The 21,119-nt window shown below is 41.5% G+C and overlaps 2 protein-coding genes across 3 annotated transcripts in view; both read right to left on the bottom strand.

Moving 5' to 3' along the window:
• Window positions 1–10,836: 10,836 nt before the first annotated feature.
• Window positions 10,837–16,896, bottom strand: LOC148319708 (uncharacterized). Its single transcript, XM_088278843.1, has 3 exons — window positions 13,187–16,896; window positions 12,957–13,032; window positions 10,837–12,336 (listed from the first exon to the last, which is right to left on the bottom strand). The coding sequence occupies exons 1-3, from the start codon at window positions 13,336–13,338 to the stop codon at window positions 12,214–12,216; spliced, it is 351 nt and encodes a 116-aa protein (XP_088134969.1). The 5' UTR covers window positions 13,339–16,896; the 3' UTR covers window positions 10,837–12,213.
• A 549-nt stretch (window positions 16,897–17,445) lies between these two features.
• bbx (BBX high mobility group box domain containing) overlaps window positions 17,446–21,119 on the bottom strand; it is a 43,474-nt gene continuing 39,800 nt past the window's right edge. For both annotated transcript variants that reach the window (XM_088279290.1, XM_088279291.1), the window contains one exon: window positions 17,446–21,119. This exon is cut by the window's right edge and continues 173 nt beyond it. The gene's annotated coding sequence lies outside the window, so the exon portion shown is untranslated.

Raw genomic sequence — 21,119 nt, 5'->3', positions numbered from 1 at the left:
TCGGAAATGGTAGTTCTGTGTGTGTCTCTGCCAGAGGTGTTGTGGACCCAGGGCCCGACTGAGTTGGGGCTCGGCTCCACAGCTCCGCGATGTTTTTACTGTCTCTACCCCCTCCCCCAGTTGACAGAATCAGTGTGGGCACAGCCTGTAGGTGGATTGAGCCAATCATGAGACAATAGGAGGTGAAGACTGCAGCGGTCTTTGAGCTGTCTATGTCTTGTAGAGCACCTTTTCTTCCCATAAAAAAAAAAAAAAAAGAAAAAATAGAGGTTTAATTCGGTATCTGCGTTATTATAGTTTTGGGATTTTTTATTTTAAGCATAAATGGTTACTATTTCATTTGGGTTGCTTTAAAATTTGTCAATTAACGGTCGAAATTGGAGCGTTAGCTCGAGGCTTAATTTGTAATCTCGGAACACAGTTAGATATTTGAACTAAGTGAACTCAGCATCACTGGAGTCGGACATCACTCCGTACATCAACCTCCGGGTGCTTTCCCGGAGGTGGACTCAATCTCGCTGATAAGGACAGTTTAGAATTCTGGCTAGAACCTCGCACGCCATCCAATTGGGAACTACGGGACAAAAGTGGTACCATAACTCACAGTTGCGCCCGGCCCCGGTATTTGTGCCCGCCAAGGTTGAGCTTGGAGGTTGACCGCCCGGACGGGCAGGTCAAGAGAGGGAATGTGTAGATGGCATGAATTGGATCAAAGTCAGACACTTTCGAGTCTGAACAAAGACGATGACGATGCAAATGTTTAACTTATTGACTATTTTGCCTGCTGGCGTGTGCTTTGTGTGGACGATGTTGGCGTTTGAACATAGGATGCGGGATGACAGAAGTGATGGAGCGAAAGGAGCATGTAATGGAATGGTATGGTATGGAGCAGAGCGAGATGATGGTAAGACGCTGACACAGACACAACAACTACTGCTAAATCTGAAATGTAAACAACCGACACAGGTGAACACTTGGGTGACAATTTTAATTGGACACACCCATGGAATGATGTGGGAATAAAAAAGAAAGAGCCTATTTTTGACACCCAAGTTGCAAAACAAAAGTTCACCTGCCTAAAAGTTAAATGGGACTGGTCCTGGGATTGGAAATCTCCAGGAGTCATGGTGTAATGAAAATGTGTCTTTGCCAGTAGGAATCCCTCTCGCTCGTGATGATGTTTGGCTGTGGTGTGGAGAGAAAGTGCTGTACGATAGGCTTCCCACCAATGCCTCAGGTAAGTGCGCCCTGGTAACGCTGATCATGCCAGTTAGTGTGACAGCCTTAGATCTGGCCAAAATGGAGTGGGAAGGTGTTGGACAATGGGGAAGAATCCCCTTCCTTAACAGGAAGAGAAGGGACATGCAAGAATGGTTGAATGCAGGAGATCCCACGTATATAGATGCAATTGGAGTTCCAAGAGGGATCCCTGACGAGTATAAATTGGTGGATCAAATTGCAGCAGGATGGGAGAGTCTTTTCCTGTTCGTTACAGTAAACAAAAATGTGGACCGGATTAATTATGTCCACTATAATGTCCAACGATTGGCGAATTTTACCACCTCAGCACTCCAGGCAGTGCATGAGCAATTGGCTGCCACGTCTCTTATGGGATTCCAGAACAGAATAAGCTTAGATATGGTGTTATCCGAAAGAGGAGGGGTGTGTGGTATTTTTGGGGATCAGTGTTGTACTCTGATTCCCAACAATACATCTCCTGACGGTCGCCTTACCAAGGCATTGGAGGGTCTGCGCACGCTAAGTAACAAAATGAAGGAGCACTCAGGTGTGGACACCAGTTGGTATTCTGACTGGTTCAACATCTTTGGTAAATATAAAAGCCTGATTGCATCAGTACTGATTTCTATCGCTGTGTTTGCCGCTATTATGGTGTTATGCGGATGTTGCTGTATTCCATGTATCAGATCATTAACTGTTAAGACAATAGAACGCACGTTGGGGCCACTCCCTCCGGGTGGTCAGTACATGATGATCCCTCAAAAGGACCCCCAGGAGGCGGAGGTAGCCGTGGCCCTCCGGGAGTCCAGGATGTGAGTATGGAAAGATGGCCTCGGGGACCTGAGGCCATAAGGAGGGAAGGAAATTTTCTACTGATTCTTATTCTTTTACTAATTGTTTGATGTGTTTTAGTTTTATGGCAAGTGATGTCGAGCTCGTGTGCAGCAATGAAATAAGGTGTTCAAGTGATGACCTCAGATGTCTGAGGTCATGAGAGGGATTAAAGGATAATGTAAATGGCAGTCAATTTAAAACTGAACAAAGGTTAGACTGCTCGGAGCCACTTTTGTGATCCTGGCATGGAAGTCCATTGTTTCAGAGGGGTCTCGTTCACACCTCCTGTGGTGCAGCTGTGATCTAATCTTCCTGCATTCCTCTGAGTGTCTGGTCATTAGCATGGTCTAAACTTCGGTTACACTTAAAGGATTTCATACATTTGACTATTAAAGGAATATAAGAGTTTGAGCTTAACATAGTTCATTAGATGTTGGTGCATCCAATGTATGAAAATGTGATATTGTAAAATGCTGAGAGTGTGACTGGTGAAGCGAAACTGGTTGCGAGGGTTGTGCAAGAATGGAATGTTTTAGAAGCAGAAGGTGCTGAGCGAGACGAGATGACTCCGGGAAGGAGCGGCCATCGGGGGATCGCACGCAGGAGGAGCCACGGGATTCGGCGGGAGGAGAAAGACCAATGAGAGCGAGCTAAAGTTAACTGCAATACACATAGCCAATAGAATCATGCCAGGATGCCTTTGTCTGTGCCATTTTGCATGTTGTATAGTATGAATCAGTACTGGGCAACTCGGAGGTAGAACACATTCGCTGGTGGCAAGAGAGGTGTAGAGTTGTATTGAGAGGGACCCGAGATCCAGGTGCCATGTAGAAAATCTGTATTGGGAATAAATCCACTTTGTGCGTGAAAATGCCGGCTTCCTGATACCTTTCTATTGCAGAACGAGCGTGCATATTGTTGGATGAGTGAGAGTTGGGTAAGGTCGCAAATTGGAGTCAGATTACTTATTTGAGTTTACATTGGGTTAAAGTTAAATTCTAACATTGATATAAAGATAAATTCCAACAACACTAATGACATTATTCACCTACATGTATTTGTTTGTATGTATATGATGTCACAAAAAAAATAAAAAACAGATTCCAGCCAAACAATTGCAAAGTCATATTCATAAACAATAATTACAAACAGAGGGTTTCCTACTCTATGGTAATCGCATAAACGGAGAAGAAATGCGATTACAGGCTTGATTTTCAAGAAGCCAGGTTTTTAGGTGTTTCCCACAGGACGTGAGAGTGGGTATGTCTCGTATGGCCTTTGGTATTGTGTTCCAGGCGTGAGATGCTCTGTACAAAAACACTGACTGGCCAAAAGTACCTTTTCTGAATGGAACGATACAGTCACCTCTAGACCCTGTTTGGGTTGACCTGTTCATATTCTTCTGGACATATTTATTTAGTGGAGGTAGAGCCAGACCATGGAGAATTTTATATACAAGTATACAATCAGAATATTTTCCCAGCTCAGAAGTTCATATTTCTTCCGAATTTCACAGTGGTGGTATGTGTTGGGCTTTGTGTCCAAGATTTTCAAAGACTGTATGCAATTTCAACAGGCTTTAGTGTGGATTTACATGCCATTGCCCAACTAGTTAGACAATAAGTGATTATGTGACATTATCATGGCATTTAAAAACAGTTTTGATGAATCAAGAGTTAAATTATTCTTAATATTTCTAAAGTCAGAGAATTATTCCTAATATAGCTAAAATCAGAGAGATTAAGTTTCATGAGCTTCATTAATCTTTTTATTTGTTGTCTAAACTCTAACTGTGAGTCCAACATGATTCCTAAATATTTAAACTCCTGTACAACCTCAATTCTCGTTCCTTGCACAAATACGTTGGGGTTTGTATCAGCACACCTCCTCATTGAAAAGAACATACAGACAGTCTTTTATACATTCAGATGTAAATGAGAACGTTCTAGCCAGTTTGACACATCAAACATGGCTGCTGATAGATATTGTGCAGCTTGATGTTCTGTTTTTGCCTGTACATAAAAAACTGCATCGTCTGATGGACAATGGTGTGGAAGGTCGTTTATGTACAAGCTAAACAGCAGCGGTCCCAAAACCTATTTTTGGACAGTTATATTGTGATCAGATAGACCTGTTATCATATGGTATATTTTTTGTATTTTTTCCCTTTTGTTACTAAAAAACAAATCCAAATCTTTGCATGTTTCTGTTGATGTACTTATTCTAGTAGGCTCTTTAACAACTTGTAATAGGTCGAGGCTGTCTGTCAGTGATTTAAGTTTCAATTTACTCTGCCATTCCAGTTTTCATTAAAATCCCCATGTAAAATTATTTCTTTCTTAAGATCGAGTTCTTTAAGAATGCCCAGCAAATGCTCATAAAAAATACTGGGAGATGATGGAGGTCTATAGATTCCAATCAATATGAAGGACATTTGTGGGGAAACTGTTCTGTTTAACCCCACATGTTCCAGATTGTTCATAAATGACCAATGAATCTGTTTACATTTAATATGATCCCGAATGTAAAACATCAACGGGAGAGGCCCAGTGGCCTGGTTTTGCAAAGGGGTATCCAAATCAGTGGAGGAGACCGGGCCAGTGGTGGTTGAAAAATCAGAAATTCCTTTATTGTCATTGTACAGTGTGCAACGAGATTCGAGAGCTTTCCTCTCCAGTGCAATACAACAATAATTCAATCAAGTATATAAATTAGATAAATAAAAGAATAAATAATGAGATGGAAAATAATACGAAATTGGATAAATAAAAACACATTACGTTGCTGTTCTGCAAGGTCAGGGTGGTTGTCTGTGTGTGTGTGTGAGAGTTCAGAATGGAGATGGATCTCGGAAAGAAACTGTTTTTCAGTCTATTAGTCTTTGATTTGATGCACCTGTAGCGCCTGCCAGAGGCAACAGGTCAAACAGGTGTGAGTTCGGGTGAGTATTGTCTTTGACGATATTGAGAGCTCTGCTGAGGCACCGGGTGGTGGAGATGTCCGACAGGGAGCGGGGAGGGCAGCCTATAACCCTCTGCGCCGTTTTGACTGTCCTCTGGAGCCTTACTCTGTCTGCCTCAGTGCAGCTGCTGTACCAGAGGGAGACGCAGTCGGTCAGCAGGCTCTCGATGGACGAGTGGTAGAAGGCCAGCAGCAGCTTCTTGTCCAGGTTGAATTTTGAATTGCAGATGCTGGTGGACCTTCTTTACCACTGTTGTGGTGTTGTGTTTCCAGGAGAGGTCATCGGAGATCTGTACTCCCAGGAACTTGAATGTGTGGACCCTCTCCACGCATTCACCTCTGATGTAGAGGGGGGGTAGCACAGTCTTGTTCCTCCTAAAGTCGATGACGATCTCCTTTGTTTTTGCAATGTTGAGTTGAAGGCTAGCTTGGCACCGTGACAAGGCCCTCTGTGGTAGTAGCCCAGCTAGCAGTGGTTGTATTTTAGGTTGCTGTAGTGGTGGCCAAAATAGCTGTGTTTGTAACTCATCAAAAAAATCAGGACTAAGGAATTGGGGCCCGCGATTTAATTCAACATCCCCAGCAAGAAGCAGTATCATCAAAAGATGAATAATTCCCATCAGGGGACAGGTAAGAACTGACTGTTCGTCTTTACCTGGAGGTGGCCTTGCGCGGCCATAGTCCAGTACACTTTCATACTGTCAGATTCCACTTACCCGGGGGATCAATCAGGATAATGGGTCCCAAACCGGCTCTCCGTCCAACAGGTCAGAGGGCGATGGAAGGGGAGGGGAAGAACGGGTTAGAGTCCTTTCACCCCGCGCCCTTTTATTATTTTAAGCCGGCGTTGATGCCGCTTTCCAATGCTTTTGTTATTTCTCCCAAATAATGGGCTTGCTCTGCAGCTGCTGTCCATACTGGTACAGGAATATGGACAATCCTATAATATTGTGTTTTTCCGCCACTAGTTACGAGCATTTGAGTTTCTTTCTGAGAGACCAAATTCCGCCGTTTTATCTCTTCTTCTAATTCCGCCACATAGTCTCCTCCCGCAACAAGGCTAAGGTTTGCGCTAAATCTCCGACTATGTGGTTGTAATTCTTTGTCTGTGAGTACTATGAGAGCGTCCCCACATATGTCCCATGGGTTCCCTACATAGTGACACAGTTATCCCATTTCCGACGCAACATTTTTTGGTCTCTACCGGCAAAAAACTGCAGAGATTCTGTTCTGATCAGGGGACACATCTGCTGTAACATTGTCTGTTTTTCTTTCTGTTCCCCTTCTACTCTTTTCATGCATATAAGCATTTCTGAGCTTTCTAGCGTAGTTAGCTCCATGTCGGGAAAATTATCGTCTTCTTCTCCCTCACTAGCGATTCTCAGACCTCACCCTTTTCTTTCTTCCGCAAGTCTTTTTATCGTTTCACGTAACTCCTGGTGTTGCTTGTACTTAGACGCTGCCCTCGTCTATTCAAGGCCCACCAGTTCGTATTTTATATCAGCCATTCCGGCTAAAGTTTTAACTATCGGGTCCCACATAAGGTCTGTACTCACTAGTACGACCACTCTGTATTACTCCATCATGCTAATCCACCACTCAAGCCAACCAGTAACTTCCCTGTGGCTGAAACCCTGAAGCGGGTGGCGGTCATCACACCTGTTCTCCGGGTTTTTTTATGCAATACTGGCCATCCTCCGCACCGGCATCATCAACCACTGTCGGAAGCTCCTCCGGTCAAACGGATGGATTCCATGACTCCAGGACCTTTTTTAATCTAGGTTGCCTTTTAACTATGCTTCCACTGTGTAATACAAGTCTTCTCTGTAATTTGTGTCGTTGTAAAGACCGAGGAGTAGACCTTGCCGCCTGTCTCTCCCTCGGCCATTCTCTAAGCGTATTCTACAGCCCGCCTTGCTGTTCTCAAGTTGTAGGAGCGGAGCTGCCTATTTCTGAAGCCTTCCCGTGCGCTTTGGGATCGGGACGTACTACAGCTCCTGGTTACTCAGCGTCGCCTTTCGTGCGCTGCTTCTTTCCACACAAGGACTATCAGCTTTGAGCGTGTCACCTGTCCTCGACAGCTGAGTTCCTGTACTATACAGTGGGATGTTTTCTAGATTTGAACAAATAGTTACTATACCTTCAATAGTCAAAAATTCATTCAATCTGAAAAAAAGGTTAAAAATTAATCCAAGGGAAAAAGGGAAAAATCAAAATTTATCCAAGTGCAAAAATGGAAAATCTTAAAAAATTCCTTCTGCGATGAAAAATGATCAACCTATCAGGTCGATCTTCCAAATCTGTTCAAAAAGGTAAAAAGGAAAGAGCAGGGAAGAGAGATAGGAAGGGCGCCTGTTTCGGCTAACGGTAAGGGGTAAGGTATCAGCTATCAAGGCAAAAGGGAAATAAATGTCGCGAGGCACTCCGCAATACGACAATAAGGAATAAGGTAATTGAAACAAAAATGGAAATCGAAGATATCCTACAAAAGTGATAGGTAAACGTATCCAAAAAGGAACGCCTAAATAACACAAAACGTACTTTATCATCAAGAAGGTTCAGGGAATTGCCTCTCTACTCCACTGAGTAGTTCAGCTGCAATCTCCTTCACTATTCTGGCTCAAATCTGACTCTCCCTCAGTTGCTCCTCAATTTTGTTGCTCAAATTGAGGACCCCCTCTCACTCTCCTCCCAAGAGGGTGGCCCTATCCCTAGACTCACCCCCCACTTTCTGTGAGCACTTTGCGGCTCGCGCTGCAAGATACACTATCAGTATCTTCACTGTCGACCAGCGCAGCAGGTCGCAGTGTAGCCCCATTCACTTTGAATGGTCTTTTACACTCACACTAGAGTGCGTTCTCCTATGGGGTGCTGGCCTCTGTATGTCTGACACAAAAATAGCTCTCTTTTTACTACACAGGTCCCTTTCAGACCCATGAATAAAAAGCTCTTTTCCAAGAAACACTATTCTTCAAAGAGACTAATTCTGCGTCCTCTCAGGGTCGTCTGACATGACAATTTATCAGCGAGTACCGTTTTCCAAGTGTTATGCCCATTACTTAGCAAAACGCGAAGCGTGCTTGTATTCTTCATGTCTTCACCTATTTCCCATAGTTCACCATGGAATTCACTTTATTCACCCCCAAAAACCCCATTCATTTCCAATGGGAGATTCAACATTTCACTATTAAATGCTTCATAATTAAAATTTAACCCATTCAGGTCATTCATTTCACATTCCAGTATCTCCTTTTACACTTTCACCTCATTCACCCTTCAAAAATTCATCCATTCCCAATTGCTCTTCTTTGGCACGCCACTGCTTCCACATATTTCATCCGATTTTCACAGTTCCAACTTCAATCCATTCCAAATATTCACGCCATGCGTGCTTCCATATTTCACATCTTCACCTATTTCCCATAATTCATCATTTCACTTTATTCACCCACAAAAATTCCATTCATTTCCAATGGGAGATTTAACATTTCACTATTAAATGCTTCATATTTGATATTTAACACATTCAAGTCATTCATTTCCCATTGCCGTATCCCCTCTCACACTTTCACCTCATTCACCCTTCAAAAATTCAACCATTTATCCATTCCAAATTGCACTCTTTCTACATGCTACAGCTGCCCCATTTTTCATCCGATTCTCACCGTTCCAACTTGAATCAATTCGTAAAATTCACGCCATTCAGGCTTCAATTTAACCCCCCCCCCACACACAAATTAACCCCCCCCCCCGCCGCCCTTTACCTCCATTCGAATCATTAGCTCATTCAACTTACCCTTGGTGGGGTTTATCTCGGATTTACTTTAACAGCCCCCCCACCCCCTTCTTCGACACGCTACAGGTTCCCCATTTTTCATCTGATTTTCATCATTCCGACTTCAATCAATTCCAAAAATCCACGCCATGCAGGCTTCCATTTAGCCCCCCCCGGTCCCCCCCCCTTCAATTACCCCCCCTCACCCCTTCACCTCCATATGAACCATTAGCTCATTCAACTCACCCTTGATGGGGTTTATCTCCTATTTACTTTAGCAGCACCCCAGTGCCACCCCCAAACCCCGGCCCACTGCGGTAGCCCCCCCTCAGTGAGTCAGCAATCTTGGAGAAGGATGCCAAATACACAGGCCGTGTCCAAATTAACAGGCTGCAACCTCTGAAGGCTGCTTTTTCGGCCGCATGACGTCACTTTCGGCACGACACGGCCGCGCGTGGTGTCCAAATTCACGCTGTCACGTGCGACCTTCGAATCCAGCCTTGGAATCGGTCTTCGTTTCCATGGAGACGGCCCCTGAGCTAAGGCCGCTTGGCGCAACATTTACGTTCCGCCCACATATACATTGCTCCGCTGTTTATAAACGGCTTGGATAATCAATGGATAATCTGCGACGAGCGCCAGACCGAAGGCATCGGCTAAGCAAAATATTTGTATTAATATTTCATTTTGAACGATGGAACCCAAACTTTTCTTCATTTTATTTCACTTTTTAGTTTATTTAAATTTTGTTCTTGAGGAGAGGAGTATCACGCTTTCCCATCGCAGAGTTGTCCTTTATCGAAGGAATGAAGTAAGTTCCAAATACGTCTATCAGCATTTTCACACTATTACCAACATTGACAGGTCAATAGGGTTATAACGTGATTGTTACAGATGAACTAAAAACATAGCCAGTAAAACCCCAAAACATAACTTCAGTAGTACATGTGTTAGCTTCATAATAGAACGAATATTGAATGGAAATGATATAATTGTACACATTCCTAAAGAGTTTTTATGAATTTAGATACTTGTGATGGCTTTATTGTCCCCGTGATTAGTTTGTAACCAACCACATACTTTTACATATGGCAAAACACCAGAATACCACTAGAGAGTTTAGGGCCAGAGTTATTAAAATTAAGTTGGTGATACTGTAGGAATGATGCAAGCAAACGAAACAAGTACAATAATTAATGCGTTCATGTTTTTGTTTTTTTTATTCAAAACATTAACAGCCAAGAAGTCCATACTGCAGGATTAACCTGGGTGTGCCGGTGTTGGATCGTTTTTTCAATGGAGAGGATCTCCAAACAGACTTTCGCCTGAGCAGGGACTCATTCAGAGTGTTGCTGAACCTCCTGGACCAAGACCGACGACATGGATGGGGTGTCGAGATAGAGGTCCTTGTCTTTCTCTTCTGGCTGGCGAGTGGGGCATCATATCGGGTGGTGGCACGAGCATTTGGGATGCCGCGGTCCACTGTCCACTACATCATCCACCGGGTCACTGGGGAAGTGGTGGCTCTTTGCCACAGAGTCATCCACTTCCCCAACACTGCAGGAGACCTTCAGGCAGTGACCCAGGGATTTGCAGGGCTGGCGAGGCACCATGCATTTGCAAGAGCTGCCGGAGCAATAGGTGGTTGTCATGTCCGAATCAAGCCTCCAAGTGGCCCTGATGGTCATGACTACAAGAACCGCAAGCTTTTCAGCAGCATAATCATGCAAGCTGTGTGTGACCATCAGGGTCGCTTTCTGGACATATACGTGGGTTGGCCTGGATCAGTCCATGACTCCAGGGTCCTCCGGCACATGTATCCTCCTCCACGGCACTTCATCTTGGCAGATGGAGGGTATCCGTGCCTCCAGCGACCACTCCCCCTCATCACTCCTTATAAGCGGCCGGTGCAGGGCGTGGGGGCCCGGCGCTTCAACGTTCATCATTCCAAGGCACGCTCTATTATTGAGCGTGCCTTTGGAATGATGAAGGTGAGATTACGGACCATCTTTTTCCACGCCCTGGAGGTGCACCACACCTTTGCACCACATGTAAGTAAATAAAAAAAAGTACAAGTGATACTTATACTTTCAATATGTTGCTCTTTATTCAGGATCAAATAATGTCCTTTTCAGTGCAATAACTATCAAATATAGCTAATATGTCGCTGCCTGTGCCGTCCTCCACAACATCTGCCTTGGGGTGGGAGACCTCATGGCCTCGGAGGACGAAGGGGAAGAGGAGGCTGCTGTGGAAGAGGTGGCTGACACAGTCGCTGGAGTGCAGTGGAGGGACCACCTGTCTGCTCAGGTGTCTGCCCTGGAGGAGGTACCAGAGGACCATGAGTATATTTAGGTATTTAAATACTTGTAACTGCCGAATGGTATTTGAGCAATCATCCCATCAAATATGCCACAAAATAATCTTTAACTGTTCATCAAACAGCACAGCCACACAAACATGGCAAAATATCAGAAGATGGAAAAATAGATTCATATACAATGTAATGAATGGTTAATAAATCTATCTTTTGTAGTGACATGGCAGCCATCTATTGCCCCAACCATCCCTGCAAACCCCCACGTAATGGATGATGTAGTGGACACTGCAACCAGTATGATGCTCCACTTCAAGTCACGAGAGGAAGATCAGGACTCTTGCTTGTGCCCCATCCATGTCATGGGTCCTGGAACAAAGGTTCCATCCATGCTCCAAATGAGTCCCTGCTCAGGCGAGAATTGGCAAAACAGCACTGACACACTCAGGTTTATCCTGCAACAGTTATGAACTGGGGAATGCTTTTTATTTACTGTGAATAGTTACTGTGAGTTATGATGTACTTAATTTATGCTTTGTTTGTCCACCAGTTTTTCAATAAATTAATAGTTTGTAAGCAAAATAAACGTGGTGGAGCCTTCATATTATTGTAAAAGTTTTGGTCTTTCACAAACCTGGGCTTTTTCAATTTTGTCTGAAGAAGCTGATCTCAAGATGTGACTGGGATACGAACTAGTTCATCTGTTTTGAAAGTATCTAAATTTCAGTCTTGAACACCAAGCATATTTCACTCATTTTTTATTTTGATCTATCATCTTTTCCATCAAACTAAAAAACTTTTCAAATGTCTCCCTCCTCTCAGTTGCCCTTCCCTCCTCTGCCAACCTCTGTCTCTCCAATTCCTGTCTCCGCATTGCTAAATCGAGTCTGTAAAGTCTGATAATTTCATCCTCTCTCCTTCGCTTTCTCCCTCTCTGTCGTTGCTTGTTGGCCTCGCTCTTCTTCTTCTTCTTCTACTTCTACTTCTTTTTCCTCCTCCTCTTGCATCACCCTGGCACGACTTGGCCCTGGTATTTCTTCAGGGATGGCCTGACTTGGCCCTGGTCTTTCCTCAGGGATGGAGGCAATTAGGACAGGGGGGGTGATGGACGGTCTCTGTCCGAGCACTCATCCATAAGTTCGAACCAGGGCCAAGTCTCGGCAGTAGCTCTCCCTGCCACCCCTTCGCCAGTCCCTGGGTTTTTGCAATCCTTTATATGAAAAGAAGCAAAAAGATAAAACAATTATATCTTCATTTTCACACACAAGAAAAAAAAAATTGGACTTCCATACTTTATACGTCATTTTTAAATTATCCCATTTTTTTTGCCTGCAGGGGCGTCACTTTGCCCTGCAGCTCAAGTTTTTCCACGATGCTCCTGTATTAAATAAATAAAAATGCATGCAAAAATAAAGGATGAAAAAAAGGGTAAAAAAGATGCAAACAGTCAGAAATCCTGGTGTTATGGGTAACATGCAGATTTATGCACTTCAGTACATTAGTTCATGACCTTTTCAGTGCGTTTTATCATGTTAATGTGGAGGGGGATATATATATTATTCATTATCAGTAATTGGGGAGCACATTTCAGGGGGTACATGGAATTTATACAGGGCACATTCTGTGCTAAAATAAACAGCTGCGTGTTAACGCAAATCTAATTCAAACACAAATGGCTGATGAATGGAAACTAAAATTGCTATAGTGGGTCTCACTATTCTTATGCGTTTTCTTTTTGATATTTTGAGTTTAAATGCATGTTTAAATGGATGGAAATAAATAAGACAATAACCCGTCAAATATTTTTCCCGATAGTAATTGTTTTTTTACCTCCATGCTGTGGCTGCGGAGAACTTGGCCCCCGTAAAGAGGCTGTCGTACTCCCCGCGCGGCATCTCCTTGCTCCCTAAAACATAAGGCAAAGATTAAATAAAATAATGCTAACATGCAGAATTAAGACAATTCAAATGTTTCAGCCGTACCTCCTATGCAAGAGTTCCTAGAGCTACCTTAGTTATATTTGGCCGATATCGCAACGAATAAAATTATCTTATACTTACATCTGAAAGTGCACTCCGATGAGGCGGAACACGTGGCTTCGTTCGTTTGCGTCTTGCGAGTGTAGAACGGCGTAGAAGAGCGAGGCTTTTAAGGCTGCAAAGGTTGCATTCTCGTAGCCTTCACTCAGGGCCCGTCTCCATGGAAACTCCATGGAAACGAGGGCAGATTATAAGGCTAGTTCTCGGAGGCTGCGTGAATTTGGACACCTGCGTAAGAGTTCTTATGGCACCGGAAGTGACGTCTTCTGTCCGCCATATTGGACATCGAAGGACGCAGCCTATTTATTTGTACGTAGCTATCGAGCCTGTCCAAATTCACCACGGGTTATGCGGTCCATATAGGCTACAAGAGGAGGAGCCTTCTTAGGCTTCGAGGACCCAGGCCAGTTAATTTGGTCACGGCCACAGTCAGTGAACCACATCTGACAACACCAAACCAGAACTGAACCAGAAGTGACGTCACCGAACAGGAAGTAGACCGGAAGTGACGTCACCAAAACCGGGAGTCGTCTGGTAATGACGTCATTCGACAGTAAGTGACGTCATTACGTTCACTCAGATTTGAGCCGAAAGTGACGTTTTTCAACCGGAAGTTGACCGGAAGTGACGAAATTCGAACGGATTCACTTGATTTACTCTATTTGAGTGTCAGAAATTCATCCATTCCAAATGGATCTTTACAATTCACATGTACATAGTTTCAGTTAGAAATTCAAAACATTTATTTCAGTCATTTTACATTACTTTTTCCTCTCTCACATTCTTCACTTCATTTATTGTATTCATGTTTCAATGAGGGTTTCCTCCGGGTTCCTCCCACATTCCAAAAAACATTATTCACATTATTCACTAATTTACATTATAATATTATCTCAATCAATTTATTCATATTCATTTCCATTTAGTGTCATTCAACATCATTCACTATAATTCAACATCTTTCCACCTTTCATCATTCACTATCATTCCACATTCTCATTCAATTCTATTCTCTACGATTCAAACTCATTCAATTTCATTCTCTATGTATCAAAATTATTCAATAGCATTCCACATCCTTCCACCCAGATGGCTTCAACTCCTCAGCCTTCACACGCATTTTCTCCAGAAATTGCATTCTCTAGTTCCTTATAGATTAAGGACACTTGTTTTTTCATTACGCTTCCATTCTCAATTATCCGAATGAAATGCTTTTCTATTTGCATTGGGTTCCTTCTGATGTGATCCCAATCACCATGTTTTGTTAAATAATCTCTTATTTGCAGGTATCTAAAATGATCGCTTGAGGGTAAATTAAATTTGCTACTTATTTGAGCAAAGCTTTTCATTACGTTTCCTTCAAATAATTGATTCAAAGTGCTCAGGCTATTTTCAGCCCATCTAACAAAGCCTCTGTCTGTTAGAGATGGGAAGAACTCAATATTTCCGCTTATGGACATGGCTCGAGGAAGAGCCACCCTTCCCTTTCATTGTTTTTGCACTTTTTTTCCAGACATTCAATGCATTCCTAACCCATACATTTAAAATTTGTATTTGTTTCTGGTAGTGCAGACCTAGAAAGGGAACAGTCGAGAGGGATGTACCTGGCAATGAGTGCTCCTCCAACGCAACCCAGTGTGCATCCGTTCCCATATGATCCAGGCCGCCATTGCTTTTAATTGGGCAGCCCAATAGTACATTTTAATGTTGGGGAGTCCCAACCCCCTGTATTCTTTATCCGCCATCAAAATTTTTAGGCGAACTCTTGGCCTTTTGTTCGGCCAAATAAATTTTGATATTAAATTATCTAGAGACCTAAATGCAGACTGGGGTATAAAAATAGGGAGACTTTGAAACAAAAAGAGTAACCTTGGAAGAACATTCCTCCTAATGCACTCAATCCTTCCCATGAGGGACAACGGGAGTACGTTCCATCTATTCAAATCCATTTTAATTTCCTTGGACAATTTTTCATAATTTGACAAAAACAGTTGTGTTATGTGAGAGGTAAGAGTTATGCCCAGGTATGTAAATCCCTGTTTAGCCTGCTTGAAAGAAACAAGATCATCTAATTGTAATGGCCATGTTCCCACAAGCATTAGTGCTTCAGATTTGTTTGTGTTAATTTTATATCCTGATACCTTGCTATATTGATTAAGACTATTGAGCAGGGCAGGCACAGAAGTGATGGGACTCTCAACAAACAACAAATAAATATTGTCCACAAAGAGTGCCAATTTATGACTGACATCTGTTTCGTCTCGTATTATCTGTATGAGTGGGTTTGACCTGAGTAACTCAGCCAGCAGCTCAATGCTAAGGCAAATAATGAGGAGGAAAGTACTTCACCCTGTCTAGTACCGCGTCCCAGTGGTATAAATCAGAGCAGTGACCGTTAACCCTCACCCTTGACCTGGGGTTTTTATAAAAGAAAATTGATCCATTTGATAAATGTACTCTTAAAACCCATATATTGTAGAGTTTGTTGCAGAAAGTTCAAGTCAACCCGATCGAACGGTTTCTCAGCATCCAAGCTCAGAAACAATGATGGGGTACTTCTTTTCTGTGCTATTAATTGGAGATTTAAGGCCCTTCTTACGTTATCAACCCCATGTCTACCTGCTATAAAGCCCGTCTGATCAGGTTTCACAAGTTTTTGGATGTGGTACTGAATTCTATCTGCAATAATGGCGGTAAGTATTTCCATATCAACACACAGGCAATAATCATGCCAACATTAGAACAACTAGTCATCCTGACTATCTGTCTAATACAAACGGCAAGTCATCCTGACTAGCTGTCCAACTATGCAGCGAGTCATCCTGACTCGCTGTCTAAGTTAACTAGGGGTTTTCCCCCAACCCACTCGTGCTATATGATTCATCATGAGGCATGTGTAAAACATAAGAGCATTGTAAAGCATTGACTTTGGTATGTGTATGTTTTAACTATTTATTATCCAATAACAAGAACATTGTAGAGCATTGACTTTGGTATGTGTATGTTTTAACAATTTTTTATCAATAACAAGACCTGAGCTTGCACGGCTGGACTAGGCCGAGTGGCGTGCTGTCGGTACTGTCGACATCTAGTGTCTATACGAGAGAATTGTTTAAGGATACATTTAGTGACCTTTCTACTAGGTCTTAGCCCAATTCATACTACACTATCTCCTATATGTTCCATCACTTTGCCTGACTAGGCGTGTCACTCGACAATACAGAGCATGTTGGCTCAGTTTGGTTTGAGACAGGGTCAAATTAACTCTTATCCTTGAGAAGGTCACACTCAGAGGAAGATATAAAGTTACAAAGATGATAAACTGCCCTATTGATGGGAAAATCCAAGGTCCTATTTACATGACTTTTGGTGCAAACCGACAGCACCTGCCAGTCTGTGTGTCTGCCCCTCGGCGGCCATGTTTGCATGTTGGCTTGCATATGTAGGTGTTGAATTAAGAAATGATGGAGGGTCTTTGGCACCGGGACCAGGCAGGATGTTTTCCACAGCTGAGGGACTCAGCCCAACTTCAGGCAGAGGTTGAACATGTGCTGGACGATTTCACACAGCTGGTCTGCGCAGGATTTGAGGAGCTGGGAGCAAATGCCATCTGGATCCGCTGCCTTCCTCGCCTTCATCTGTTGTGAGGAACAAGAGTGAGCAGGAGGGAGTGGTGACTGTCCGATGTGACTGGGAGCTAAAGACTGTGGGGGCAGAGGGATGCAGTTGTCGTTCTCAGCAGGAGCGGTTAGTGGGTGCTGCAGTAGGAGAGACTGGCATCTCATCAAACCTATTGAAAAAAAGGTTCAACTCATTTGCCCACTGTAGAATCCTGACCTGAAAAGGTGTGAATTATTTGTGTTCAAAAACATGTTTAAAAGTAAAGTACAAAAAAACGATATAAATCAAAGTAAATTGCGTAATCGTGAAATTTCTATGTATAACACAGAATGTAATGTAAATATTATATACTATAAGATTTCATATGGATAATCTATTGTATTAATTTGAATGAAGTAAAAATGCATTGAGAACAGGGGGTAGGATTAGATAGGGGGTAGGTAGGACTATATATATATATATATATATATATATATATATATATATACAGACACGTATATACACACACGTATATATATATATATATACACATGTATACATATACATACATACATATATATACATATATATTGTATCTGTATACATAATATAAAAGGAAAACATTAACAATCTACATTACAGTAGAGTGTTTATAGTGTAACATATGACCATACACTGTATTTGTATTATATATATTCTACCACATATCCAATGGTTTTATTTTAATAAACCTTACAAAAACAAAGACACATTTAAACTTAAAGATATACTTACTCAAATTGCAGCCCTATCCCTGTCATGTGAACTAATCTGGACCAACTTAATTTGTATTGCCAGGAAAACATCAAAATGGGAAAAGCTCTAATAAATTCTTAAACTTTTAACCCCTTATACCTTTGCATAGGTCTGCAGCTTTCTCACCACAATAGCTATTATCAAAATATGCAACACTAAATTGTATACCTTCAGTTTACAGTACAATCAAAACTGAATTAGAAAAATACAGATATAAAATCATTACATTCAAAACGACAGTAGTATCCAAAATGGGAATCTAGTAAATCATGTCCTTTAGGATTTTTTATAGAACCTTGTTGGGTAGTTTCTGTCTGTTTATGGCTATTTTCTGAAAGGGAACTTATTTTCCCCAAGTACAGTATGCATTTGCTTCACTGTCGAGAAAGTATAAATCTTCTTAAAAAAACAATTACTAATTTTGGTTTGAGTCATTATGTGCAAAAATTACATTGGAAGAAGCATTCAGTGATGCAATGTATTTATTTATTTTTAAATCCTATTCAAATTGGACAGTTGCGCTGACCTGATGATTTTGTCGAAAAAAAATGCAACTCTTAGGCTTGTTTAAAATATATATATATATATTCGTAATATTCCCTTCCCTTTTCTTTGTCAATTAATCGGTAAATGCACTTACTATAATGTAAGTATAACCTATTTTTGCAGAAGACATTTTGTGTGTCTTTGCCAGTGACTCTCAAATAGTGGGTCGCGGTGCGATGCTGAGTGGGGCACGTGGGACCCTGGGGAACATGTTTTTTTGCATAATTTTGGGACCGAAAAAGGCGATCTCAGACAACGCGAGTTTGAGCTCGTCAAAGCTGTTTGTGCCCCTAGTTCACGCAGTACTGGTTTAAAAAAAGTGTCGCCATGTCACGCATTTCTGATTTAAAAAAGCGTCGCCCTGTCCCGCAGTACGGATTAAAAAAAAGCATTGCCTTGTCACTCGTTGACCCGGAAGTGATTTCTTTCGCCGCTACTTAGATGCACCGCGCCAAGCTATCTTGCGCCGCAGCAGAACGGACTTTATTTGAACTATATATAAGTCTGCGCACAGCAGAAGCAACAAGCTACGTGATGGCAAATAAACGACTCCGCAAACAAGTAGCGCGCTAAACAAGGAGGCGAGCAAGGAGGCGAGCAAGGAGGCGCTAAGCGCGCTAATCGCTAAAATGAATTGCTTCGATGTAGGCTCAAATTTTAACAGAAGTCGGACCCGAACCGGGTTTGGGCGGAGAGCCAGCAACCATGAACAGAAATGTTGTATTACAACCATTATGTATGTAAACATAAAATAAGACGACGGCTACGTGAGCAATTTAGCAGACGCTCTCTGGCTGGAACTCGGAAAAGGCTGAAGTCAACACAACGAAGAGGTTCGACGTCAAACGTATTGTAAACATAAAAAAAAACGTATAGTAAACATATTAAAACTGTTGCTTTATGTTATTTATATAGAATTTTTGTTTAAAATCCCCCTGGCTCTTTTTGTCTTTTCTATATTATGTACGTTTGAATAACTGTTTGGTTGTTCATGTTAATAAAGTAAAAAAAAAAACGTAGAGTAAATATTTATCATCTCATCAATATTTGCACAACAATACTGAGTTTCGAGATCCTCACAGTAGTTGTTGTCAAAATTATATATATTTTTTTATCAATTTACCTTTGTTAAGGGATATTTTATTGACAATCTAACATTAATATACAAAGAACATGTACATTAGTACAAAATGGAAAAAAAAATGGTGGTGGGGGGGGGGCGTGAATTGTTTTCTTCTTGGTAGGGGGGGGCGTGACAGGAAATAATTGAGAACCGCTGGTCTATGCAAAGAATTTCACTGATGACAAATGAGTTTACTGCTCAAATGCATTACAAATGTGACGTCCATATTTGCAAAAATACAGAATAAAATCGAATATCTTAATTTGTCAAAATATCTGAATCAAACAAACAAATTACGATTAACCCATTCAGTCATGGGGAACCTTGTTGGTAGAATGCAAAAGACGTTATGGACTCCAAATATGGCGTTTGGTCATTAAAGTCTTGGGCTGACTTGGGGGGTACCTTGTACAAATACCTGATTTAGAAGAAAGACCCAAGAATCACAATTTCTCCAAGACATTTTCTGTTCATCAAACATCTAAAAACATGACACCCATTTGTAAAAGGAGTTACTTGAATACTTGAATCAAAGATTTCAGCAAGGAAAAAGAAAAGCTCATTTGCTAGAGCTGTGGTAGTTTCTGTGCCTGATAGCTCAGCAAAGAAGTTGACATCCATTTATCATCACTGAGTTTGCCCATTTTCAATAATCAAGTTCCTAACAAATAACCACAGTATACTGTATTAGTAGTTATGAATGCAAATACATAGTAAAAAGAGGTGTTAATCTTGTGCATGTGCCTGGATAAAAAAGATTTGATCAATTAAACCAGACATAAGAGAAAAAAAAATATATGGACATCAGACATTTCTCTGAAAGTTGATGTTTGAGTATAAATGTCTGCGATATCTTATTTGAACATTTGATGTAGTGGGTCTATGCATTTTCCAGCAACTATTATAGTATTGAGGAAACAAGAATCAACAATCGGCTAAAGATACTGGTCTAGTCTTGTTGATGTTTGTGTTTGGCTGCAGGCAGAAACGGAGGACAACAAAAGACAACGTTTGAAAGGGATTCTATCACACTTTCAAGATTAAGGACAGAAAAATGGGTATTTATATTATGAACAAGTCAACAATGATGCTTATTCTAATTGACACAAGTGCCTCTCCAAGTGCTGTATAAACTGTAATATTAAGTGTTAAAAAAAGCATTTTACCATTCAAAAATTCTAATGAAAGACTAAAATGCACTGAGCAAGCAACTGGTGAATGACTTTGAAGTGCCATATCGAGTGTGAACTACAGTATGTGAATTATATTATCGCTGTCGCAATAAATTCATATTCATGGTCTGCTGTCTCAATGACAGGGACATAGAGCCACAGATTAAGAGGTGAAAACACCTTCAACAATAGTTTCCTACAGTTTAGATATGTGGTATGTGCAGGTTTACGCTTTAAAACTTTTTTTCTAGCAACGCTATACCGTCTTAGTATGAATAGTATAGTTAGTAAACATACAATAAGACATATATACAATGTACCATTTCAAATATTTAACCATGGTTTCTTCATATTTAACGAACATCATATGCTATGAAAGTATTGTATACCTTTTGTGACCATTTACCCAAGTTACCTGGATTTGAGGTTACTACTCAAAGTGAAAAGTCCTGATGACACCCCGTTATGAGAGGAGAAGGTCTTATGTGTGTGGTGGTAAATTAAAAAGGTGAAACCAACTTTGTTTGTTTTTCTGATTGATTAAAGCTCCGCGCCCACCCCCTATTTTGTTTTCTTTTAAATTACAAGTTTAGTTTCGGACCGAGATAAAGGCCAATGTAAAATAAAACCCTGACAATCTCTTAATGTTAGCAACTCACTGAGGGAAAGAGAATCTAAAGGGTTAAGAGAAGTTCAGAAAAGGCATTTTACAAATCTC

The sequence above is a fragment of the Idiotropiscis lumnitzeri genome, chromosome 17 (genome assembly GCF_059441095.1).
Source record: "Idiotropiscis lumnitzeri isolate Australia: NSW breed Sydney's pygmy pipehorse chromosome 17, RoL_Ilum_1.0, whole genome shotgun sequence".
In the NCBI taxonomy this organism is placed as follows: Eukaryota; Metazoa; Chordata; class Actinopteri; order Syngnathiformes; family Syngnathidae; genus Idiotropiscis; species Idiotropiscis lumnitzeri.
The sequence above is the reverse complement of the archived record's forward strand: the minus strand, read 5'-3'. Positions and strand labels throughout refer to the sequence as shown.